Source organism: Convolutriloba macropyga, chromosome 3 (genome assembly GCF_964194025.1).
Source record: "Convolutriloba macropyga chromosome 3, txConMacr16.3, whole genome shotgun sequence".
In the NCBI taxonomy this organism is placed as follows: Eukaryota; Metazoa; Xenacoelomorpha; order Acoela; family Convolutidae; genus Convolutriloba; species Convolutriloba macropyga.
Genome location: NC_134470.1, coordinates 29445490 through 29470674, shown reverse-complemented (window position 1 = coordinate 29470674; position 25185 = coordinate 29445490). Strand labels below are relative to the sequence as shown.

Genomic DNA, 25185 nt, shown 5'->3' with positions numbered 1-25185 from the left:
AGGATAGATTTTTATAGGGTCTTTAAAAAAACAAACAGAAACTGTTTTTCTTTTGTTGATAAAATTGAGTTAAATTTAGTTACAAGACTAAAAAACAAAAACTAGGTGCAGAAAAATTCAAAGCTCTACAAACAAGTAAAGAAAACGCAAAGCATTGAAGCCATCAATATCGTTAGCTATTGACCGGATGCTATTATATCAGTCATTATTATTTGTCTTCCGGTTCATATATAACCGAAATGTTGTATGTGTTCACTTGGTGCCTAATTTAAGGTCAATAGAACCCTTTACTATAGGAAAAACTTAAAAAGATAATAAAAAGAACCACAAACATTGACAACTCAAAGAAATTGACAAAAAAAAGCGTAGTGTGCAAGTCATAAAGTATTGGTTACAAAAAACCAATAGAGCGCAAAGTATTTTTAGAAAATTTTGATGAGACCTCTTTCTGATGATACTGAATTAAAAATTGAAGAAATTAAAAACGAAAAGCCAATTTAGGCAATGTTCTAACTTTTGAAAACAAATTAGGTCAAAATCATTAGCTATTATATGATGAGATATTTCTTACACAAGGAAATAGGAATATTTCTTACGCTTACAAAAAGAATGACAAATACAGGCAAAAAAAACAAATTCTTGTTTAAAAACCAAAAACTCAATAAAAAGGGAACAAAAAGTCAATAGGCCAATAAGAAAAAAAATATTCAGTGGAAACTTTCTTGTATGATTAATCAGATTTTGGTGAACAAAAAAATTGTTGATATGTCATTGCTGATAACGTGACTTCGAAAAATAAAAGGAATTAGGAACAAATATGTAAAGAACAGAGTTTTTCAGCAAACTGTTGGTATAACCATACGCTTTCAACAGAAAATCATTAACTAAGTTAAATTAGACTACAATAGGAGGCCAATAAAACAAAAATTTCTCTAATTTAGAAAAATGAAGTGTCGGAAAAAACCGTAAGCTATTCGCTAAACTTTTTATAATTATCAGAGATAAGCACTTTTACACCAGCAGTTGGATCTCTCTATATTGTGATAATGCGTCCTGTCTTCGAAGAATAAAAATTTTAGAAATATCCAAAAATCACTCAATGAAAGCTTTTAGTATCAAATTGGTAAATTCAATTTTTAAAACACAGAAAAGCTTTGTTATTTTTTGTTTTGCTAAATAGAGAAAGGGTCCTGTCATCAATGAAATTGAACTACAATTTCAAAATCCTCATAATAAATTATAAAAAATAGTCTCTAAAAAAATTAAAATGTTGTTAGAGTGTGAAAATTGTTATTTTTCGAAAATAAATTTTCAAGTTTATTGCAGCCATTAGAATCAATGGCTCAAAGCATTTGAAGGTTCAACTCAAATCATTTGAAGGTTCACTTAAACCCGTAATACGTCGATTCGGACTTTAAATTAGTGATATTAGGTCAAAGCATAAGACTAATAAAGTATAATAGTTGCAGGAGAAATTCGAAAACTCTTTTTTGGTTGAACTCGAGAAACCATCAATTATTCCGCAAAAAATATTTCTTTAATGGGCCTTATTTCAGAGGATACAAAATCTATCATTAATGCAACTTAGATTTTAAAATTGACTTGTCTGAAAGTGGCGTGAAAGAAGTAGAAAAAAGTGTTAGAAAATATTCAAAATTAAATAAGCCTGAGCTTTCCATAGCTTTCGAATGCTTTTGATGTTGAAATCTTCGATGCTACCAAATCTAAACCTTTTTGGTCGCCTATTAAGAATACTCAATTATTCCATATTTTAGCGTGAAATTTAATTTGTACCAAAAGTTTGGTTAAAAAATATTGAAATGAGCGGGAGTTTTCGCACAGATATTCAATATGGTGTCTGCCAAAAATTAAGTTGAAGCTCCTCATAAACCACTTTCTTGATCAAATATATGATTGGGAAAACTCCCTGGATTAGGATACCAATTTTCATTGCGTGCTTTTCTATAGAAAAAACATTAAATGACGGAAAAATGTATACATTGCACAAATATAACTAACTATGAATCACATACAAAAAAAAAACTTTTTTTTTCAAATTAAAAAATCAGATTTGCAAGTTTATCAAATTGACTTTTTCCCTAAATATTAATTGCCTAAAACCTTATGTAGTTTGAAACAATTTTTACTTCTACATGATACTTTTGATTTCCAAAAATTGAATATTAGCACATTCGACTGAAAGAAATGTTTATCTTACAAATCAAAAAAGCTCGTCAACTGAAAATCTCTCCGATCTTCCAATTTTTGAAACAACTGTACATCGAACAATGGCTGTTGTCATTCCAATGCAAAATCCCAATATCCGAAATCCGAAAATTCAAACGTGTTCCGATTAGACTCGAAATTTTGCAGAAAACTGCAAATGTTTGAAATCTTGCTTCACAAGAGTAATAAATTAGAACCGAAAATTTCAATTAGCACGAAACATGGTTTTTAAAGTCTCGCATTAGTTTTCCATCTCCTTGGTTCGGTTTCAGTAATTTGTATGAACAAATAAATGAATGTTTTTGCCTTCATAATGGCTTGTGTAGACAAATGATAGATGAGAAAAGTCATTACAATATATGTTGATCATTATAAACGTGTCAAATTTTTAGAGGTCTGAATTCAAATTGATTTTTGAACTACCTTTCTATTATATATTTTGTAAATATATATATATATATATATATATATATATATATATGTATATTTATATATATATATATATAAATATATATATATATATATATGTGTATGTATGTATGTATGTATGTATATATATATATATATATATATATATATATATATATATATATATATATATATATATATATTGATATATATATATATATATATATATATATATATATATATATATTGCATTGCAAAGGATATCCAGTGTTTTTTAAATATCAATTGTTGATAGTCATATTCTACGAGAGGGACGGAATGGGCGTAAGTTCTCTTAGTCGAGATTCGATGTTCTGCAAAATTGGCATCAGAAACCGTCTAGGGCTGTAATGAGTTGTTTGTTGTTTGAGTACAGGGTGTGCTTGGTGTGTGTGATTCAGAATATAAGCTTCATGACATCAATGAAGTCTTCAACTGTGATTGTCTTCAAGTGATCCTCGTTCTTCCGGTCATCGATTGTTGAGCCACGCTGATCGAAATTCGAACATTCCTGAAAACTTCACTTGCGTGAAATTATACTTAGGAAACCACTAGTTGGAAATGGCATTTCGACATGTAATACAGCATGTAATTTATCATTGGTTCTGAATTTAATATAATTCAAACCATTGCCCTCTGGAACAAATTTCGCTCAATTTTTTCAGCAAACTTCGCCCAGCTTTTTTTTCCCAAATATACCACAGAAAGCAGAGTTTTCAAAAAACAACTAATATTCTGGGCACTAAAAACTTGATATACTCGCTATTGACATCAGAAATGAGTACTGGTTATTTTACTTCTTTTCATAACATGAGCTTAGACCAGCAAAAATAAAAAAAAACATTTGAAGCCTGATTGAAACTTTTTTGGGATCAACTTAAGAAGAAAACTAAGTAAAAAGTTATCATGCTCTTTGTTTCAAATATTTGTTCTTTGTCTTTTTTGAACAAAATTTCACTTCTTCCACAGGTCTCTTCCGCAAGGTTGATAAATCAATCAGCTCCAGATTGTTTAACGTTATGGATCGTAGTAAAAAAAACATAATAAGACACTTAAAGCTCAAGGCATTTGATATGGTGAAACCATTGGCATTGTCTTGGGTTGTAATACTTCCAGCATCAGACCCCAAACATCAAATGTTGAGCGATCTACGTTTGAAATTGATTTAAACAAGGAGGCTCGGTAATGTGCGTTCGCACATTAAGTTCCGAACCCGCTCATCTACATTTTTCTCTTATTGTCTACCAAATGAGGAAGAGATAAAAAAAATTAACATATCAACATATCGTTCAACAAACTACTAAAAGAATAAAACAATCTACTTTAGAGGGCCTATGGGACCTGTGGTTACCATAATATGAATGCCAGAAAAGACGGCAACAAAAATCAAATAGTTACAAATATTAATTACGACCAAAACTCATTGTCCATTTTTGAAAACCACTAATAACCAAATCAAAATGGCATCAGATAAAATTTATACTCAGAAGATTAACCAGAACTTTTTTGAAACAAAGTATGGAACTTTTCCTCGATGCAACTTCGCAACAAGTCGATTAGAAATGAGCAAAAGGGGCAAAGTTTAATAAAACATTGCTTTTTTTTAAAAAAAGAATTAAATTCAAACTGATTCGAAACTTTACACATCAAATGAAATCATTGAGAGAGTCTTTTATACCTCAATAGAGAGTGACTGAGGCCCTTCATTATGCAGGATATGTCTTCAGACTACAAAAAGAACGGCAAATACAGGCAAAAACAAAAAATTTGCACAAAAAATTATGCACGAAAACGATGTCCAACCAATCAATTAAATATTAAGCTGATAACTAAAAACAGTAAAAATCTTCGTTAGGATTGTTTGAAGGTAACAACTTTAGTAAATCAGATGATGCCCATTATTGTGATACTATGAAAAAAAAAGAAACACCTACAAAAAAGCGTCAAATGGGCAAAAATTACGAAAATTGGTTTTTATGAAAAGTGGTCGTTCAAAGAAGAAAAACCATTTGAGAAAAATAAAACCGTTATGCAAAGCAAATTGTTTTTCAATAGATAAATGATTTGAATTGTATATAAAGATGCTTAGCTACAATTTAACAGAAATAAAATTGGCAGATCTCAAAAATCTATCTCTTTTTTATATTAAAAACAAATATTTTCAAAACTCATAGCCAAGAAATCTTTCGAATAAAAGAGTGGACAGTTTGTCTTGCAACTACTCGGAAAACTAATTGTGACTGTTATTGATTAGATTAAATCATAAAACTATAAAATAACATTAAGTACAAGCTGAACTAATAAGTTTCACAAACAACTTTACGAAACCACAGTTTTGAAGCCATTAAACTTCTAAGATATCAACCGCGAGAACAAAACATCTTCATTTGCGTCTCCTTTGACCATCATATCGTCTTTTTTTAAAAAAGACTATCACAAAATGACAACAAAAAGAACCACAAAAACTGAAAAGTATCTAAACTTCACAAAATTCTTCTGAAACAAATTGTCTAAGCCCTGAAGACATCATTTAAAACTTTTAAACAACAAAAAAATTAATTTTTGATTCAAGAAAACATTAGAAAAACTCTTAAAAATGGGGCTAATTTACGAAAATGATACGAAATTGTGAAATGCGAAAAAAACGCCATCCAGAACCAAAGGGATAAGTTAAAGAATACTATTACTCTTTTCTTAGAAACTTAATTCGAAAGTCAAAACAACCATTAGCTGTTTACCGATATCAATTATTAATTTCATTGGTTTGTCTATGGTTGGCCACTGAGACGTTTAATCAAATAATATTTGGCATATGACAACAAAAATTTACAACAAATAAAGGGCAAAAATAAAAAACTTTACCAATTTCTGCAAGAGAACAGTGTCGCAGCCCTTCAAACCATATGTTAGTAAAACAAAGAATATATTCAGTTTCAAATGTTGTAATTGTCTTTTCTGTTAGATTGTTAAATAATGTTACAATTTACAAAAGAAACAAAAACAAAAGCAAAAATTGAAAACTATGCACAAAAACCAGAAAATTTTGTTTGAAAACTCGTAGTACCAAAAGCAAGAAAAATTTCTGTTAAAACGATCGGCAACAAAATTAGTTTGTATTCTATGCGGAGGCCAGCTTGACTTTGTTTTTACTTAGAATAAGCAAAATGTAAAAAAAAATTGACTAAAATAGTATAAAAAAATTGACAAGTTCAAAAAATCACAGAAATTTCCTTAAAACAAATACTTTCAATATTATAAGAAACGTTAGGTAACAACCGAATGTAAAGAAAAGGTTAGCTTGCAGCTCTTGAGGAAAAAAATTTAGAACTTTTAGTGCTTAAACTTCATAATCAGACTGCCAAAGGAATAACAATTGAAGGCAAAAGACAAGAATTCATTTAAATTTTACTAAAACTCTTCCTCAAAGCCATAAAAACCCTTTGGTTCTCTGAAAACAATCTGTATCTACAATCGGCCTCAAATTTACGTAAATTGGAGTTGTCGTTAACGGAGCCGTGAATGATAAACTTTGTCCGTAATTGACATTAATAAAACAAAAGCAAAAAGTTTTGAAAAATGGCAGCATAAAAAAAACCAAAAAGTCTCTGATTGTAAGAGTCCATGATAATCTCGAACCTCTCACTGATTTTGTCGCCCACAAATCAAACAGATCAACTGTTCCAAATATTTGCGAATTAGACCAATTATTGCGTGGAATTCTTCGAATACTAAAAAAAAGAACGATGCATTTTGTATAATTATCGACTTAAATCCGCAAAAACGTCAAAGTTTTAATTCCAGAAGACTTTTGCAACTTGCGCATTTTTTCAGATTAGGCAGTCTATTTTAAGGTTTCGAGGTCACTAAGTCTGTCAAACTTTGACAAAGTGGGCCAAAACACCATATTTTGCGCCGTTTTTGGTGAAAAAAGTTTGATTTTTGAAAATTTTATCAAAAATTTTAGCCTAAAAATCTTCAATCAAACAATTCAACAACGCTTTTCTATCTTTATTGAAAAGAATAACACTGTAACATTAATTTTTTTTATATTTTCAATTACATTAGCAGAATTGTGAGAAACTTTGGAGAAAATTACAGAAAATGTTAATAACTCGATAACTCCCTGTAAAGAACGAAATTTGAAAAAATCTGTTTATTTCCATATTCTAGGATGTACGCGATTTCTAATGATACCACTCACAACTCTCTACGATGAATATATCGATCGGCCAAAATTGCCTGAAAAAAAACCAGTTGAGTATATAGTTCCTCTCTCCCCACTAAAGTGGGGGTCGGAACAAAAAGCTCCTATAAAACTGATCAGCAACCTCAGGTTTTCATGGTTTTACATTTTCATTCCGCTTTTGAAGGACGAAAAGTCAAGGTTTCCGACGGAACAAAAATTTTTAGAGAGAAAAGATCAACAGGACTTGTATAATAGCTACAAAATTTGTTTGAGAGCAATTAAGAATATCAAATCATGTACACCATTTTTTAGTGATTCAGTTACTGAAAAAAAACTTAAAGAGCACGTAAGAGTTGAGCTCAATCAAACACAAAAATTGTGCAATAAGACTCGAAGTTTCAAAAGACTGTGGTTAATAGGAAATTGAATTATGGCAGCAACTTTATCCGGAAATGCGAAATGCGTTTAGTGAAGCTTGCAACTAATGGGATTGAACAAAATTTCATCTCTCAAGAAAATACGTCATGCAACTGTTATATGGTCTAACATCACAATTGATTCCAGCTCTGAACTAAAATATCAGAGCTTCATTTTCATTAAACTTAATATTCTGTATAAAATACTCTGTATCGTCTACAATCTGAATTTAAATCAATCACACAAAACTTCAATCCTCGATAACTCCTCGAAGAAAACGAAAATCGAAAAAATCTTTTTAATTCCGTATTCTACGCTGGACTGGCTTTTCAATGATACCACTCACAATTCTCTACGATGAATATATCGATCGGCCAAAATTGACTGAACAAAAAAAACCAGTTGAGTATATAGTTCCTCCCTCCCCACTAAAGTGGGAATCGGAACAAAAATGTAAGAAATGCGATGAAAGCGGTGAAAAGAAAAATTTCACAGCCAACAAACGCAAACATTACAAAAATTTGGCGCATATATGTTACGCATATATATCACTGAATATGATTTAACTTCAAAAGAAATCTACGAAAGAGTTGTCTTGTGACGCTGTGGAAGAATATGTTAGAAATGGGTAGACCTTCAAACCTATGCTATTTTTTATACTGAAAATCACAGCTTTCACCCCATTCGTGAAAATGAAAAAATAATTTTATCTTAACTTGCAGATTATTTATAAGAACAATTTATTCCCCTTTTAAATTATTTCAACCTATCGTTTTTTTTATATCAAACACCAAAGCAGATTAAAGGGGAGGAAACTATTGGATAAAGAAGCATTCCGTTTTCAGGTTTCTTAACTATTGATGACAGAACTGAGTACCGTAGGTATCTGGATCTCAAAATTCAGCCAGCCACAACAAAAAGTATCCCGTACCGAACCCCCAGATCCCATCAGGCTTGATTCAGAGATTTTCCAGAGGCCAAGTCTTGGCAGAGAGATGCCAAGACTTGGGTAGCGGAGCCAAGACTTGATATATCTCTGGGCAGAGAGAGGCCAAGACTTGGGTTTTTCTGGGCAGCGCAGAACCCAAGACTTGGGTTTCTCTGAGCAGAGTTAAGGTTGACATCATAAAGATTCTTTGTTTTAATTTAATGAAGGCAATTTCTTTTATAAATTTGGCGCCCAATTACACGTTTTTCTGTTAAAAAATCATTTGCAGTTGAAATTCGTGGACTTTGCCCCAAGACTTGGGGCCTCTCTGGGCAGAGAAAATCCAAGTCTTGGGGTTCTCTGCCAAGTCTTAAAATCGGTTTCCTTTCTTGACGTTCACTGATATACAAAATATCCCCATTATAGACGTAAGAATTGAGTTTTTTTGTTTCCAAATAGGACCCATGCTTATGTATTAGGTCTCAAAAAAAGATTAACTGTAAATTGAAGTTCAAAAGAAAAACGAAACGTTTGCAATTTAGGTCGATCAAATAAATTTTGAGATGTTGTTTTATGTATATTTGTAATGTTCGGTATTGTATGGTTTTTTTTAGCTATAACTCTTCATTTCTCTTCAACAGTGAGTATTGAATTTGTGTTTTTAAGGACCTCTTCGGCCTTGAAAAGGTGACCATACCTTAACAAGAGCCACAAACATAGTTTAAATAGCATTCATAATCATAATTGGTGCTTTATTTGTACTTTAGGGTACTCAAACTTATGTTAAAAGTGCCCATGAACCTAGAAAATGCACCATTCTAAGCCTCTGTCCAGAAAAAATTAAGTCTTGGATCCTTTCTGCCAAGAGAAATCCCAAGTCTTGTGTCTTGCCTGCCAAGAGGTCACCAAGTCTTGGTTGTACTCTGCACAGATTGACCCAAGACCTGGACCTTCTCTTGGCAGAGAGACCCAAGACTTGGATTTCTCTGGGCAGAGACCCCCAATTCTTGATTTTTCTCTGTCAATAGAAACCTCAGAGATCGACTCTGGAGTGTTCTCTTAGCAGCCTTGTATTTGACATGATCAGACTCTGAATCAGGCCTGGGACCTTGCCTGATTTTTTTCTGAATCAGGCCTGATGGTCTCTCGGGGCTCAGTACGGGATACCAGCACAGCTGTTAAAAACAACAACAAACGGGCGGATGTACAAAATGTTTTTAATGAACTCCCATTTCGTAAAAAGCAGAGTTAAAGAATAAAATGGCTAGGCCAGTCAATCTTTAGACCTAGATCCTCACTGTGCAGAATGTATAGTTCGATAGACTTATGACAAAAAACAATAACACGTCAATTTTTAGTGCTAACTATAAGAAAAGGACCAGGTTGAGTAACGATTATCAGCTTTTTCAAATTTTGATTTAAAGGCTATTGCCGTTGAACTTTTCTTGATTGCACAATTTCTTCCGTTGCTCAGTTTTGTTGGATTGTTGAGAGTGGCAAAGGATCGGATGCATTCTATCGTCCATTTCTTACAAATATTTAAAAACTAATTTTAATAGTCCTTAAAAATATAACTCTTTTTTAAAAAATAAACGCTTTTAGCACTTAGATTTCAAAACTTCGCTCATGTTTCTTCCTACAGAAAAAGTCTTTATGCATCTATTTTAGCAATAAAGTATTCCATTGTTTCTAGGCTTAAGGTATCGTAGATCGATGCACTAAATTGAACTATTGGTAAAACGAAGAGTTTGTAAACTTATACCATTTGACTGATGTTCAGGAACTTCTGTAGCCTGTGAAATGCACCGCAAAACTGTTTTGACTATTCCAGAATTCAATCAGTATTTGAAAGTTTAAACTTTAGTCAATAAATCAGCCTAAACAGTTATTTTATATTTTACTTTCTATGATCTTATTCTCAATATTTATTTTTATTTGCGTTCTTTTTCATTTGGGCAAAAACTTAAACTTTTATTTTCTATAAACTAGTTTTGAATTTGTTTTCCTTTGACACTGCAAAGTGAAATTTTCTAATTTTTTTCAGCTTATTGTTAGAGTTCCTGTATGATGTTTTAGAACTGTGTCATCTGCATACCAAATTGTCGTTTCGCTGTGCAAGTTTTGCGGATTTTTATCTTTAGGATGCAGAAAATAAGAGATTTATAACTGGGAAATCCCAGACTTCTTTTTATCAAATTTTACAACTATTTTTGCCTATTTTAACAAACTGAGTGGGATTCTGCAATACGTTTTTGTTATCCCAGAGACTATTCATTGCGCAAAAAAATTCTAAAAAACTATTTATGAATTGCATCTCAAGGTCTGACAATGAACAATTTGTTGGTTGGACTTTTTGAAGAACGCAGCTTCTGACTGCGCCAACAAAAAACATTATCGCATCAACGGTGTTTCTTTTAGAGCTGAATTACAACTGGTTTTTTACTCAAGAACTGAGAACCGGTAACGTATTTCACTCATCTGATCTGTTTAAGTTTTTCATCAACTTTGCCAAGAAAGGAAATTAAAAAGATTGGGCAAAAATCAGACGGATCGTAAGCCGTTCTCTTTTCAATAGTAGCTGAGCTTTACTACGTTTAAGCTCAAAGAAAAAAATAGTTCATCTGACACACGTGTTGAACGAATTTGTTCAGAAGCTGTTTGACTCGAGAAAGGCGTTTATCCGGGTTAAATAATAGTCAGAGCAGCCAAGAAGACGCTTATTTCGATATTGGATTTAAAAAAATATTGAAAACTTGAAGTTCCTTGAGTTGATACAAAAATTTATATTGAGTTATGGAACTTTGGCTTGTGCTCACTATTGAAGTTTTCGCCTAAATTATACCCTATTGTTCCAAATCTAACAGAATCAAGTTGGGAGTTGTGCAAACTGAAGGAGTCATTTCTGGTAATTTCCCCACTAAATTTAAAAAATATTATCTCGGTTTTCACTAGCATCCCTTCGAAGTTTTTCTTGATGGAAGACTCCTACTATTTCCTTAACTGGTTTCGTAAATTTTTTCTCTGATGAACTTTTGACCTGGAAGATTGTTTATTTACAGAGTTTCCGTTTTCAATGTTCCATTCTCTATCAACTTGATGTCTCTTAAAAATGACCAAAAATTGCAAAAAAAAAAATAAAAATGTAAGGAGTTCGACAAATTGTGGCCAAACAGGAAAAACAAAAACCCTCCAAAGACACTCTAACTTGAAACACAAAGACGCTTGACAGGCAACCAAACACAATTTTTAACGGTTACTGAATCAAAGCTGACTGAATAAAAACAAACGTACCTCAAAAGCAAAAAGTTCACTATTTATAACGGAAACATGAGCTAAATTTTCTTCATATACTCTCCTTAATAAGAACCAATTTGATCTTTTATGTTGTCAAGCGTATAAGATATAGAGTTTTTTGTTTGATGTACTTTTAGGGGATGAAATAGATTTAAATCAGAAACTGCATTAACTTTTATTTGCTTTAACTTTGTGTAAAGCTTCTGCGCTCCCTTCCCCACCACCGGCTTATGAGACTTACCGTAGTATTTTTAGTAGACTGTTTGTTAGTTTCATGGTCCTGTATGGTTGTGTTGGCTGCAGCACCATTCAGTTCATTCATTGTATTTGAAAATTTAAACTTTAGTCAATAAATAAGCCTAAACAGTTACTTTTCATTTTAACTTCTATGATCTTATTCTCACAATTTATTTTTATTTGCGTTCTTATTCATTTGGGCAAAAACTTAAACTTTTATTTTCTATCAACTAGTTTTGAATTTGTTTTCCTTTGACACTACAAAATGAAATTTTCTGATTTTTTCAGCTTATTTTTGAAGTTCCTATATGATGTTTCAGAACTGTGTCATCTGCATACCAAATTGTCGTTTCGCTGTGCAAGTTTTGCGGATTTTTATCTTTAGGATGCAGAAAATCAGAGATTTATAACTGGGAAATCCCAGATTTTACAACTATTTTTGCCTATTTTAACAAACTGAGTGGGTTTCTGCAATACGTTTTTGTTATCCCAGAGACTCTTCATTGCGCAAAAAAATTCTAAAAAACTATTTATTACTTGCATCTCAAGGTCTGACAACGAACAATTTTTTGGTTGGACTTTTTGAAGAACGCAGCTTCTGACTGCGCCAACAAAAAACATTATCGCATCAACGGTGTTTCATTTAGAGCTGAATTCAAACTGGTTTTTTTACTCAAAAACTGAGAAACGGTAACGTATTTGACTCATCTGATCTGTTTAAGTTTTTCATCAACTTTGCCCAGAAAGGAAATTAAAACGATTGGGCAAAAATTAGACGGATCGTAAGCCGTTCTTTTTTCAATAGTAGCTGAGCTTTGCTACGTTTAAGCTCAAAAAAATAGTTCATCTTACACACGTGTTGTACGAATTTGTTCAGAAGCTGTTTAACTCGAGAAAGGCATTTATTCGGGTTAAATAATAGTCAGAGCAGCCCAGAAGACGCTTATTTCGATATTGGGTTTTAAAAAATATTGAAAACTTGAAGTTCCTTGAGTTGATACAAAAATTTATATTGAGTTATGGAACTTTGGCTTGTGCTCACTATTGAAGTTTTCGCTTAATTTATACCCTATTGTTCCCAATCTAGCAGAATCAAGTCGAGAGTTGTGCAAACGGAAGGAGTCATTTCTGGTAATTTCCCCACTAAATTTAAAACATATTATGACGGTTTTCACTAGCATCCCTTCGAAGATTTTCTTGATGGAAGACTCCTATTATTTCCTTAATTGGTTTCGTAAATTATTTCTCTGATGAACTTTCGACCTGGAAGATTGTTTATTTACAGAGCTTCTGTTTTTAATGTTCCATTCTCTATCAACTTGATGTCTCATAAAAATGACCAAAGTTTGCAAAGAAAAAATATAAAAATTTAAGGAGTTCGACAAATTGTGCCAAAACAGGGAAAACAAAAACCCTCCAAAGACACTCTAACTTGAAACATAAAGACCCTTGACAGGCAACCAAACACAATTTTTAACGGTTACTAAATCAAAACTGACTGAATAAAAACAAATGTACCTCGAAAGCAAAAAGTTCACTTTTTATAACGGAAACATGAGCTAAATTTTCTTCAAATACTCTCCTTAATAAGAACAAATTTTATCTTTCATGTTGTCAATTGTATAGGATATTGAGTTTTTTGTTTGATGTACTTTTAGGGGATGAAATAGATTTAAATCAGAAACTGCAAAAACTTTTAATTGCTTTAACTTTGTGTAAAGTTTCTGCGCTCCCTTCCCCACCACCGGCTTATGAGACTTACCGTAGTGTTTTTAGCAGACTGTTTGTTAGTTTCATGGTCCTGTATGGCTGTGTTGGCTGCCACTCCATTCAGTTCATTCATGGCAGCCTTGGCTTTGTTTCTGTTGGTCACTGAGAACATGTCCTCCAATTCCTGCACTGACACTATGCTCGCTGCACCACTCCCACTATACCTACACACATTAATAATAAATTGTTTACGGATTACGCATAATATAAATGGGCGTTTACATAATTTTTTTTTATTTTCAAATGTCACGTGCGCTCCGATAGGTCACCATTGACCCCTATGGATCGTTTTCAGGCGCTTTTGTGAGGAAGATAAACAACCACAGTTTATTAGTTTAATGCAGAGAAGAAGACTTACTATGTGTCTAAAAACTTCAAATAAAACCAAAACACAATTCTTTGGAATTAAACGATGACACATTCACATAAGGTGTGGAAACTAAGTGTCCATATTGGTGATACGTGGTGCAAGTGATGAAAATATAAAAAATGCGGGTGCAGCCCCTGAAAAAAATCATCGGATGACCCTTACCTAATTATCAGATTAATGTGTCAACCATTGCCCAGTTATGTGAGTATTTTATTGCAATTTCAGCACATTAAGTGAAAAGCTATAAAAGATTTTTCTGCTGAAAAATATTTTTTCAGCAACAGTCAACGCATTTCTATTTTCGGAAAGGCGTAGGAATACTTTTGGAACAAATCTCAACAGGGGCAGCCTCAAACTTGGGATTTTGCGAATACAATCATAGATAATAAGGTTTCTCTGCAGACAACTTCAAGCGTTCAAATCCTCGAGTCTTAATCCTAGAGATCAATAGACTTTACTTTTGATTTAAGTGACAGTTTGATAATTGCTAACCAATTTATACTTTCCCTTGATTGCGCTTGTAAAAATTGAAAGCTGTTTCTTGTTACATTACAATGATGGAGTTGCTGGCTTCAAAAGGTGCCGAGGTTAAAAAGAGTAGAAAATTAATGATTGATTTGCTAAGCCAATTAAATTGGGACTCATGAAATAAGAAAAATTTACACGAATTGTAACCCAGTTCTTCGGACTTTAGTTTTCGTTCTTTACCAGCATAATAAATTTGAAGCGACAAAATTATTAATTATACTGTGTATATTGTGGGAGACGGCCATACGGTGACGTACAAGAATGTCAACGTAAAACTATGTCGACGTATAAGAGTGTCGAACATTTATTTTTGTTTGTTGTGATAAACTTCTCAGTCAATCATATCGCTGCACCAGAATATGAGTAAGATTTTCCAATAAATCATAATCGAGCACTGTGACAAAGATTTTTGTTATTTATAATTTCATAATTTACAAAAAAAATTAAACGCGATTAGAATAAAAAAAATAATTGTAATTGCGGGCTCTAGACATGCCTCTAGCCATGGAACCTGATATGAACTACCACAACCGAACTTGAGATCAATTTACCCAAGCGAAAACTCTTCAAACGAATTACGTATAAATTTAAACTAATTAAAGACATTTTACTGTTTTCGGCTCCTTTTGTATCAGTTCAGGTATTGGCGCATTTAACGTCGTTTCTTTTTAACGCCCGGAGGTTGGTGGCAGAGAAAATTAGCGCTGAATCTGTATAAATATATTCTATTTTTAGGATGGCCAGTACTCTGTTCAAGTCCCAATTTACGGGGGCCAGTCTTGACTTTTGAGTAAAAATTACTGCATGAACAACAATATGCTCAGCTTAACTCCCGCCAACAAGGTTTGAAATATATGCGATTCGAACTTCCGCGTGGGAACTTGTAACATATTGTGTAGCAAGTTGTAACCACCAAGAAAAAAGGGTTTTGTGGTAGTTGCCTGCAAAGTAGCTTATAAATAATTATTGTGTATACTACTATAGTAAATATCAGTTATAAGCTACAAAAGTATGACATTACTCTGATCAGACTTAATTTTGGGTTATGAGTTATTTTCAGACTGTACTGGATAAGTTTAGCCTGGGCTAATTCGATGACCTCAATATGACCATAATGAAGAAGAACTGCACATAAAGAAACTTAAATTATTCTGGAAATGCAATGTTTCAGAACTGAATTAAGTTTTTACACTTGAATTGTGCTGGTTTAGCACTGAAATGCTCTGAGACTCAAGTCCGGGCGTCGACTCCTTTCGACTGATTGAGCTGACAACAAATGCTGTCGTGCATGTAACACCTACTATAGTGGCGGAATTTGATGCCATGACATAAAGTCTATCAAAAGAAACCAGCTTTTTGTTGTTGTTGTTAGTCTAAAACACACGTATATGTTCATTTAATTACCTGAGATCCAGTTTTGACTGTTTGACTTCAAATTGACTATTATGTTGTTTCGAAGCTAATATTTTTCTTGACATTAGTTGCAAAACAAAGACAAATACCTCTGAATAAAATTTTGGAAAAGTTGGGGAAATGCAGCTTTCATTTTGCGCATTTAAAAGGAGAGGTTTAGCCTGTATTTGTTTTAAAAGATACTGTATTGTGTACTAGCTGAAAATTTAATTTTTAAATCTCACGATCTCACAATAATGCGATAAAGAGGCACCACCTACAGTAGATATTGAAATGTCAAATGCACACAAATACCGTTGAACCAAACTGGTTTCAGCAAAAAATGTGTTTGGAAAAAAACATAAATTTTCTAAATTTAAATTTGCGTGAACAGCTAACATACCCATGACTCCGTATGGTGGCATTAGGATTGTTTTGTTGATTGTTGCTACGCTCCATTTCCTCATTTGCACTGGACATGAACTTGTTAACAGCATACTCCATCTCTTCAAACGACACATATCCCTTGTTCCTACTGTCAAACACCTACGAAAATTGCAAATTTTCACATACAAGGTGACGAACGATTCCTCTTTTCTCTTTTGAGAAATGAAACTGGTTTGACTCAAGCCAATCGAAGGCAACACGTGATCAGATCAGTTTTTCAAAAACCTGCACGAATTTTAAACTTTCTTAAATTTCATTATATCCTTATTAGGTGTAATGGAATCAATTGATTAAATGGATTATTGATTATTGGCAGAGCGAGAAAATTGCAAACGGTTTTAAATTGTAGTTACCATAAAAAAATACAGACATTTTTCTAGACATTCCTTTTTCAGTTCAGCCAAGAACAAATAAGCCTACTTGAAGTCATAGTAGAACTCCAATTTATTATCTGGTCGCGTCTACATATTCAAAAAAAATTATTATCTTTTATTACACTCTATGAACCTGCATTGCAGGGTTGATAAAATACGCTCATGCAAATCAATATGAAACATGGTACGTCATCTAGACTCACTTTCCCTTCCGTCAATTATCACTAGAGAAATGATTATTAATGGTGATGTGAATTTTAATCACACTGATTGGAACAAAATGTGTGCCAGGTCTGACAATGAAAAAAATTTCCTACGTAAAATTGAGTACATGAACATGTGTTCAATTTCAAGTTCGCAAAACAGTCCAGTTATATTTATGGGCAACAATCTGGACTTTTGCTACCTTGAGCATGAATGCGACTCTTTTTCTGATCATATAACCGACGTCGCTGAAATGATAGTTGACTTCGACCAAAAATCGTTCTTCTATCAAAAATTCAATCTCAATTAAGTGGGTTGGAATTTATTTAGCACTCATTCTAAGATACATCCTTAGATAATTAAAAGTCTAATGTAGTTTTTATTAATCGGTTGAAAACCCTCGGTTGCAAAAATTCAAATTCTTATACAACCGAACAATAGTTTACAACTCTTTTGATCACATGAGATCATCGTTGCTGAAAACATAAGCTACCCTAATTATGATTAACAATATTTATTTTTTATTCTGATACGTCGTTAAACCTTGTTGCTTTGCAAATGAAAAGAAAAAACATGCACGACCTCAAAACAAAAGTTGCATCACTGTTGACAGCAACTACAGAACAACTGGATGTGAACAGCCACCTCAATTGTTTTAAAAGAGTGGTCTATAAGCAGTTTAAGTGCAATTACAGAGAAATTTTTTACAGGAACAACATGGTTTTAGAACGGGGCACTAAATTGTTACTCATTTTTTGCTATACTGCAGTAGTCATTATCAAGGTCTGGAGTGAAACTCAGTACCGTAACCGTCTATTTAAATTTTGCAAAAATGTTTGATACGATCAGTTTCAACTTTATTCTACTGAAACGCCTCCAAACAGCTTTGGCGAATTCTTTTGCAATTCTTTACCTCGTATCTCACAAATAGACAACCAAGAGCAAAAACCTTTAACAATTAATAAAAATGTATTTACCCCAATTACAAATTGTGGCCCACAGGTGTCCATTTCTGCAGGATTTTTTTTGGTATACATTAAAGATTTACGTGAACTCCTATTTAATTAATCTTTTTTGTCTGACGAGCACACAAAAACACTAGCAAAAGTCAATAAATCTGCAAAAATCCAATCGAACACAGAGCAACTGATTGGAGCAATGACAATCTGCTCAATTTCACTTTTTAATTAACTCCGCGCGCTCAAATTTTCATATCATAATACAGAGTTTTAAATGCCTGATTTTTGCGCTCATGGTACTATCGTTAAACCTGAAAATAAACTGAAAGACGTTGGTTTTCATTTTTTCATTTTTCTGTAAACTTTCTTTGGGTTTACCACCTTCACTTAAAATTGGAAAAGATTTGACAAATTAAACCACTTGAGAACAGCAATCCCCTGGTCCACAAAAACATCTGCTATGGAAAATTAGTGATATTTTACAATTTATCTACAGTAATTTATGTTTCAAATGTTTGGCATCCAGGATCAATTTACTGAGACTTTTTGTGAGGCGTCCAAGGATAAGCATATATTGGATGTTTGGGAATTCAGATCTGATGTGCAATGAATACGTTGACTACAATGAATACCTTTTGGCTCGCCGTTTTTTTTACCAGCTAGTTATTATTTAATTTACTGCTAACCGATTAATCTCAACAATTTTTTGATGGGATTAACTAGTATAGTTGCTAAAAATCATTGGAAAATATGTTCGGGACATTCTAAAACTAATTTTGGGACATTCTAAAACTATAATGGAGTTGCAAGTTACAATAATTATTTGTCGCAATCAAGCCGTTTGCCTGGTTACTTGTCGTATAAACAACCATACTTATTCAAAAAGAAAATTCAAGGGTACTTAGAATCCAAAGCCAGGTACAGATGTAAGTACAGATGCTATCACTCAGAATGGAATGTATTTGAAAATGATTTTTTCAGTTGAATAGTTTTTCTCTATAGTAGACACTACCAAGATGGTTGTGCCCAAGTTTTGTTAAGTTTTTTTCTTAAGACTTTAAATTGGTTGAAAAATTGATTCGTCAAAGCTGGCGAAAATCTCTTCATTCTTCAATAAATGCCCTATCATTCTACTTATAAAATTACCGTTCCATAAAGTTCTACAGTAACATGAGCAATTGCTAATCCAGAGATATAATTCAGAAAGCAAAATTTAAATCCAATTACCAAAGAGTGATCATTTTGAAAGTAGCAATGAACTGGCATTAACACAAAATAACAGAAATTAGACATTCCCACACAATCGTTACACACATGTCACCAGTAATAATAAACTTTATCTTCTGACAAGACTTTTTTATAATACTCCATACGCAATAAAATTACAAAGAATATTCACGAATATCTTCTCCAAAATATCTCATAATTCAATGTCGCGCATAGCAACAATAATGTCGAGAAAAAGATGAGTAAAATTACAATAATTCCGCATTGTTTTGTAACGTAATTACTGATAATTGAGGATAGAAAAACAGTTAGATTAAATAGGAAAAAAGCTTAATTTCTACCTAAGGTTACATGATTGGTTTGGATTTCGCCTGATTGGAGGATATTTTTTTTAAATAAAGTGCCTCTTAAATCGCTTGGTTAAATAAATTCCAAATAAATTTTGAGTAGAAAAATCTATCGCGGTTTACTAAAATAAATATGTTGAAAAGATGAATTTTAGAGCTTAAAATTTTATTCTAATAGTAACAATAAAAATGTCTGTATCGCTAGAGTTTTCATCTTTTGGGCCATCAACAACAGTAATGTATTTTTTTCGCCACAATTCATATTTAACCCATTTTTGTGTAATCTTCATTTTTTCATACGAGCTTAATTTTTTTCTCAAATTTTTCTTTCTAAGAAATATTTCCACAAATAATTATTACCCTATAAAGAAATTGAGTTAAAGGCTAGAGCAGGGATATAATGGCGTTAATTGATATGCGCAAACTGACGAGCGACAAAAAAACTGGGTCGCCGGTAAACCTGTATGATCATCTAAGTAAGATGCCATAACCCTGTTCTTTCAGTTATTTTTGTTTCGTTAGTGGATGAGGAACCATGTACTCAAACGGATTTTTTTCGACATGTTAATCGCAGAGGGTTGTTAGCAATAGAAAGCCCGTCGTCCAGCGTAGAATATATAACTAAAGAAAAGTTTGAATTTCGTTTTGGTCACGGAGTAACCGAGTTTTAAAATTTTGTGAATGGTTGAATAATTTTTGTAGTTATCATTCACATTCTGATTATTTTTATGCAGTTTTTCGACCATATTGCCAAATATACGCTAAGAATTGTAAAAAGTCTATTGTTATTTTGACCTCTAAAAACAGAAGAGTTGTTGGTCTGTTAGATCAAATTTTTGGCTAAAATTCTTGCTAATTTTTCAAAGTTCAGCCTTTTTTATCAAAATTGTAACGACAGAAGCTTTTCAGTCAAATTTGTTTACATTTGCCGGATATACACTCCTGAAAACTGCTGAGACAACCTACGTTAATTCTGAAGAAGACAAATTTTACTTTGGCCTTCCTTGAGAGTGTTTTTGAGTTAAAGTCTCGCCGGTTCTTTGCCAATTTTAGTCACTAATTATGCAAAATCCATTATTTATTTTTGATTTAATGATTTTTTTCGTTAAATTATCCACATCCATAATATTCGTATCAATTACATGTTCCTGACGGACGAACGGTGCAAAACAAAGGCTGGTTTTGGTGTAGTTGCTGTTTTTTGAAGTTCCAAAAAGATTCAGATTGAAGCAGTCGATGTTTTCTTTATAAAAAATATTTTAGGTTTTCTTTTGCTTTTTGTACATCAATTACACAAAAGAACATTTCAAATCAAATCGTACCAATGATAACTCCAATTAGCTTCCGTAAAAATTTCAGGGTAAAACATCTTGTCTTTTAATCGAAAGCTTATAGTCGTTTTGAAATTTAATTTTATATATTATATATATATATATATATATATATATATAAAATAAAAAATCTATGGATTATTGCAAATCTATGGATTATTGCGCATTGCTACTTTTTGTAATGGTTTAACTTTCGTATTAGTTTGTCTTTCTTTGATACTACGAGTTTCTTCCAAAAACAACTGATATTCGGACATTTGCCCGACACTGATGTTCCTCTTCTTGACTTGTCAAGTTATTGAGAGGTTAGAAATCGCATTATAGTTGCTTAAAAGGAGCTCAATTGAACACATCAGTTTTTCAGAGAGAGATTATAGTTTTAACTGCTTCTTCAACACGTCGTATAACAGAATTTAATGGGGTTTTTTTTGTTTTTTTCTCTTTTGTTTCTTATTCATTTTTTAGTAGCCGAAAGATAAATTCTGGCCAATGCTTGTCTTAGCCACTTCCAATGTTTGAACAAAGGGACCTATTTACTTATTTTAGTCGATAGCTAATGTTTCAAAACCTTGAAATAAAAAGTTTCTAAAAATACATAGACCTTTATATAAAATCTACACTTTTCTGTACTTCTTGGTCTACTTGCTATATTTTTGTGCATTGATTATTGTTTTAACGGTTTCGACACCGGTCTTTGATAACGTAATTTTTCATTTTTTGATTTTGTTTTTATTTCTCATTTTCTTTTTTGGAGTCGTAAGATAATTTCAAGATAATTGCAGGTCTTAACGGTTTGCTATGGATGAACAAAGAAACTGTTTACTGATTCCAGTTTATAGCAAAAAAATTTTCATGACTTTGGAATCATGTGTTATAAAATATATGTATATATAATATTTGTATATATATATATATATATATATATATATATATATATATATATGTATGTATGTATGTATGTATGTATATATAATATATATATATATATATATATATATAAATCTATGTATGTACAATTAAATGCTCAACTTTTAAGTCGGAATTTTGCTGTTTTCTTTGATCTACTTGTTACCGAGTCTCATTAATTACAACTAGAATGTCAATTTAATGACACTGAAAAAATGCACAATTGAAAACATCTAAGGTTTCAGTTGATTGCGAACTGGTCTAACAGAGCTTCGATACCAGTTTTTCTCAAAAACAAACAATTACTTCGTTGATTTTTGATTATTGATTTTTTTGAAGACGTCTGGCATGTTCTGAACACTGACAGATCTCAATCGTTTGAGAAATAAAAGAACTTATTTTAATATTTCAATTGATAGCTAATGTTTTTATGTCTTTGAACTTAATTGTTCTTGAAAAATGAAATGTATTATTTTAATTACTTGTTACCTAGTCTCATTTTTCAGAGGTCACATATCTCATTATTGGTGTTCAAAAAACGCATAATTGAATATATCTTAGTTTTTACGTAAAAAATTATGATTGAAACGGATTCTCTGCCGTTATCATTCAAAATATAACCAACGTTTGCGTTGTTTTTGTAGACGTGCGACGTTGTTTTGATTTTCTTATTTTTTCGTAATTTTTTTCACACAAAGATTGAGTTTTGGATGTAAATTGTTTTTCGTTGCAATTAGTTTTTTAGTTTGTCTTGTCTCGTATTCTTTATAGTAGCAAGTCTCATCGGCCGACTAATGTGGCATTATTTACTTTTCCAAGTGATTCGAGTTGGAAGCAGTTTTGTTTGTTCGTAAAAATGTTATTTTTGATCAGCATGTGACACTTTTTGAAAGTTTTCCTCTGCCTCATTTGGTAGACAACTAAGCCTAAATTGTCGTTAAGCGGGGTCAAAATATTATGTGCAAACCCACATTATCGAGCCTCCTTGTTATTTTTAAAAGCAAAAAAATTAACTGTTAACGCATCTTCATAAATTTTCTTTTGCTAGATTACAAAGATGAAAAAAATATTTGCGGATGAAAAGTTAATCTTAGGGATTACGTATATTAATAAAACCTAAAAAATCGGAAGTTTTCATCTATGTAGTGTGAGTTGAATTAACGTTTTTTTCACGAATGCGTTATCCTGAATATCCTGTTTCTTTTTGTGCCTCGTTATCTCAAGGCCATGTTTACAATTGCAAAAAATAGCAATCTGAAATAAAAAGAAAATAAGAAAAAGGAAAAATTGAAAAAAAACAGGCTTCGACAAACGCATTTAAGTGTGAAATACCTACTTTTTAAGCTACAACAACCCAGAAGCAGAATTATCATTATTATTTCAGTTTCATCACCCGTACCGAACCCCCAGAGCCCATCAGGCCTGATTCAGAGATTTTCCAGAGGCCAAGTCTTGGCAGAGAGATGCCAAGACTTGGGATTTCTCTGGGCAGAGACCCCCAAGTCTTGATTTTTCTCTGTCAATAGAAACCTCAGAGATCGACTCTGGAGTGTTCTCTTAGCAGCCTTGTAGTTGACATGATCAGACTCTGAATCAGGCCTGGGACCTTGTCTGATTTTTTCCTGAATCAGGCCTGATGGTCTCTGGAGGCTCAGTACGGGCATGCTTCAATCATATAATGTGAGTTAAATTTCAACCTTGTATTGTTCCTTGTGAATGTTCCCAAGCAACGAAGTATGAACTGATGTCCTTAAACACTTTAACACGCATCTTTCTCTGAAATCTCTGAAATGTGGATCTTTTTAATTTTGCACATCAAGCGTTGCGCGCACATTATGTATAAGCATAAGATTTGCAAACTCTGAAAATAATCTTCTTTGGGAAAAAAGAAATAGATACGCGTATCGGTGTTTCAACAAAGATATCAATCCGATGAATGATATTTTATCTAGCATGAGCAATTTCTTTTTTTTTCATTTTTCAGTAGATAAATCTTCCAATAATATTCTGGGTTCAATTGAAGGTTGGATTTCGGACTGAAATTCTTATTTTGAAGGTTACATAATCAAGTTCGTAATAATAAGCACTAAAAATGGCATTTTTCGTAGAAAAAAGAACGGCATCACCAGTTAACGGTATTGTCATTGGAGTGAAATGTCATACCTCAGTTTCTCCAGTTATTTTAAATTCTAGATGCACAAAAAATAAGAAAAATATCTCCAAATTTTATCGCACTATCGTGAAAATTCTGTTGCTAGATAACAAAAAAGAAATCAACTTTTTCATTGAAAATTTATTCACGAGATAAGAATATTGATAAAAAAAAATAAAATGTGGAAACTTTAAACAACGAAGGTCGTAAATAAATTAACCTTATTTTCTCATGAATGCCTTATCTTATATGTCGTGTTCTTTTCTTGCGCCTCAAGATCTCAACACCACGTCTACGTACAAAACGATCTACAATCCGAAGTACAAAGAAAATAGAAAAAGGACAGCTGATGAACACTGGCTCATGATAGTGCACTACATGCTGAAATATCTAATGTTGTTATGCTACAATTTTCTTTTTTCACTTCAGTTTCATAGTACTGCAACCATTAACTTGGAGTTAAGCTTCAACATTATAATTTATATCAAGTGAATGAGCCAAGTAACTTGATTTGTTACTTTTCTCCATTGATTTTCTACAAAATGTGTGTGATATAACGTAAGTTTTTATGTGTTTACTAATCGAGAACTGACCTTGAATGCTCTTCTGAGTTGATCTTCAGATGGACAAGGGTCCCCAATCACAGCTGAGAGGAGAGAGAGGAACTTAGGGAAGTCCTCCTCTGAACAGCTCAAGAGAGACTCTATCTCACTGTCCGCTATCTGCTGACCCATTATCCTTAACATGTACCGGTACATATTGACACTAGCACTCACTATGGATATCGTACGTCGATACTGAAGCTCTACAGTACCTTACCATGGTCGAATTGGTACATTTAAGGATATCGTAATTTATTGCCAAAATGGCTTTTAATAGTCTCCTAACTGCCATAATCTCTAAATTGCTCGAATTTCCCAAAAAAATAAGTGGAAGAAAGTGGAACAAATTGTCGATAGAAATCCGGAAAGAAAAAAAAACAAAAAAAAAACAAATTTAAGGAGAAAGTAAATAGAGAAATGATTAAGTTAAATGAACGTGTTCCAATAGATAAACAAGTACAAGGTTTCAGAAACCATTTCTACTACTAATTTAAGGACAAGGCTATCATATCTTTATAATGTCAATCTTGAAATGTAATTGTTTAACCAAACTTTTGCTATGGTTATAAAAATCTGAACTTTCATTTAATAGATAAAAAATATTACATATGAGCAACAATATTCTAATTTCTTTTTGTATGGTAAGTTTTGCTCGAAGACCGCAAAAAAGGCAAAACCATGTTTGAACTGTTCTCTCCCATGTTTTAAGATTGCAAAACGGGAAAACACTTACTAATCCGAGTAATTTTACTTGCCTCCTTATTGAGGCTTGTGCACTCCGAACAGATCATTTTGTCGTCAACATTAAAGTGGATCTCCCCGATGCTGATCCAACAAGTTA

The 25185-nt window shown here is 32.4% G+C and overlaps 1 protein-coding gene across 1 annotated transcript; it reads right to left on the bottom strand.

Moving 5' to 3' along the window:
* Nucleotides 1-2892: 2892 nt before the first annotated feature.
* Nucleotides 2893-24564, bottom strand: LOC142336598 (uncharacterized). Its single transcript, XM_075385509.1, has 5 exons — nt 24533-24564; nt 24336-24480; nt 16199-16341; nt 13498-13669; nt 2893-3184 (listed from the first exon to the last, which is right to left on the bottom strand). Exons 1-5 carry the CDS (start codon nt 24562-24564, stop codon nt 3071-3073), a joined length of 606 nt encoding a protein of 201 aa, XP_075241624.1. The 3' UTR covers nt 2893-3070.
* Between the last annotated feature and the right edge of the window lie 621 nt (nt 24565-25185).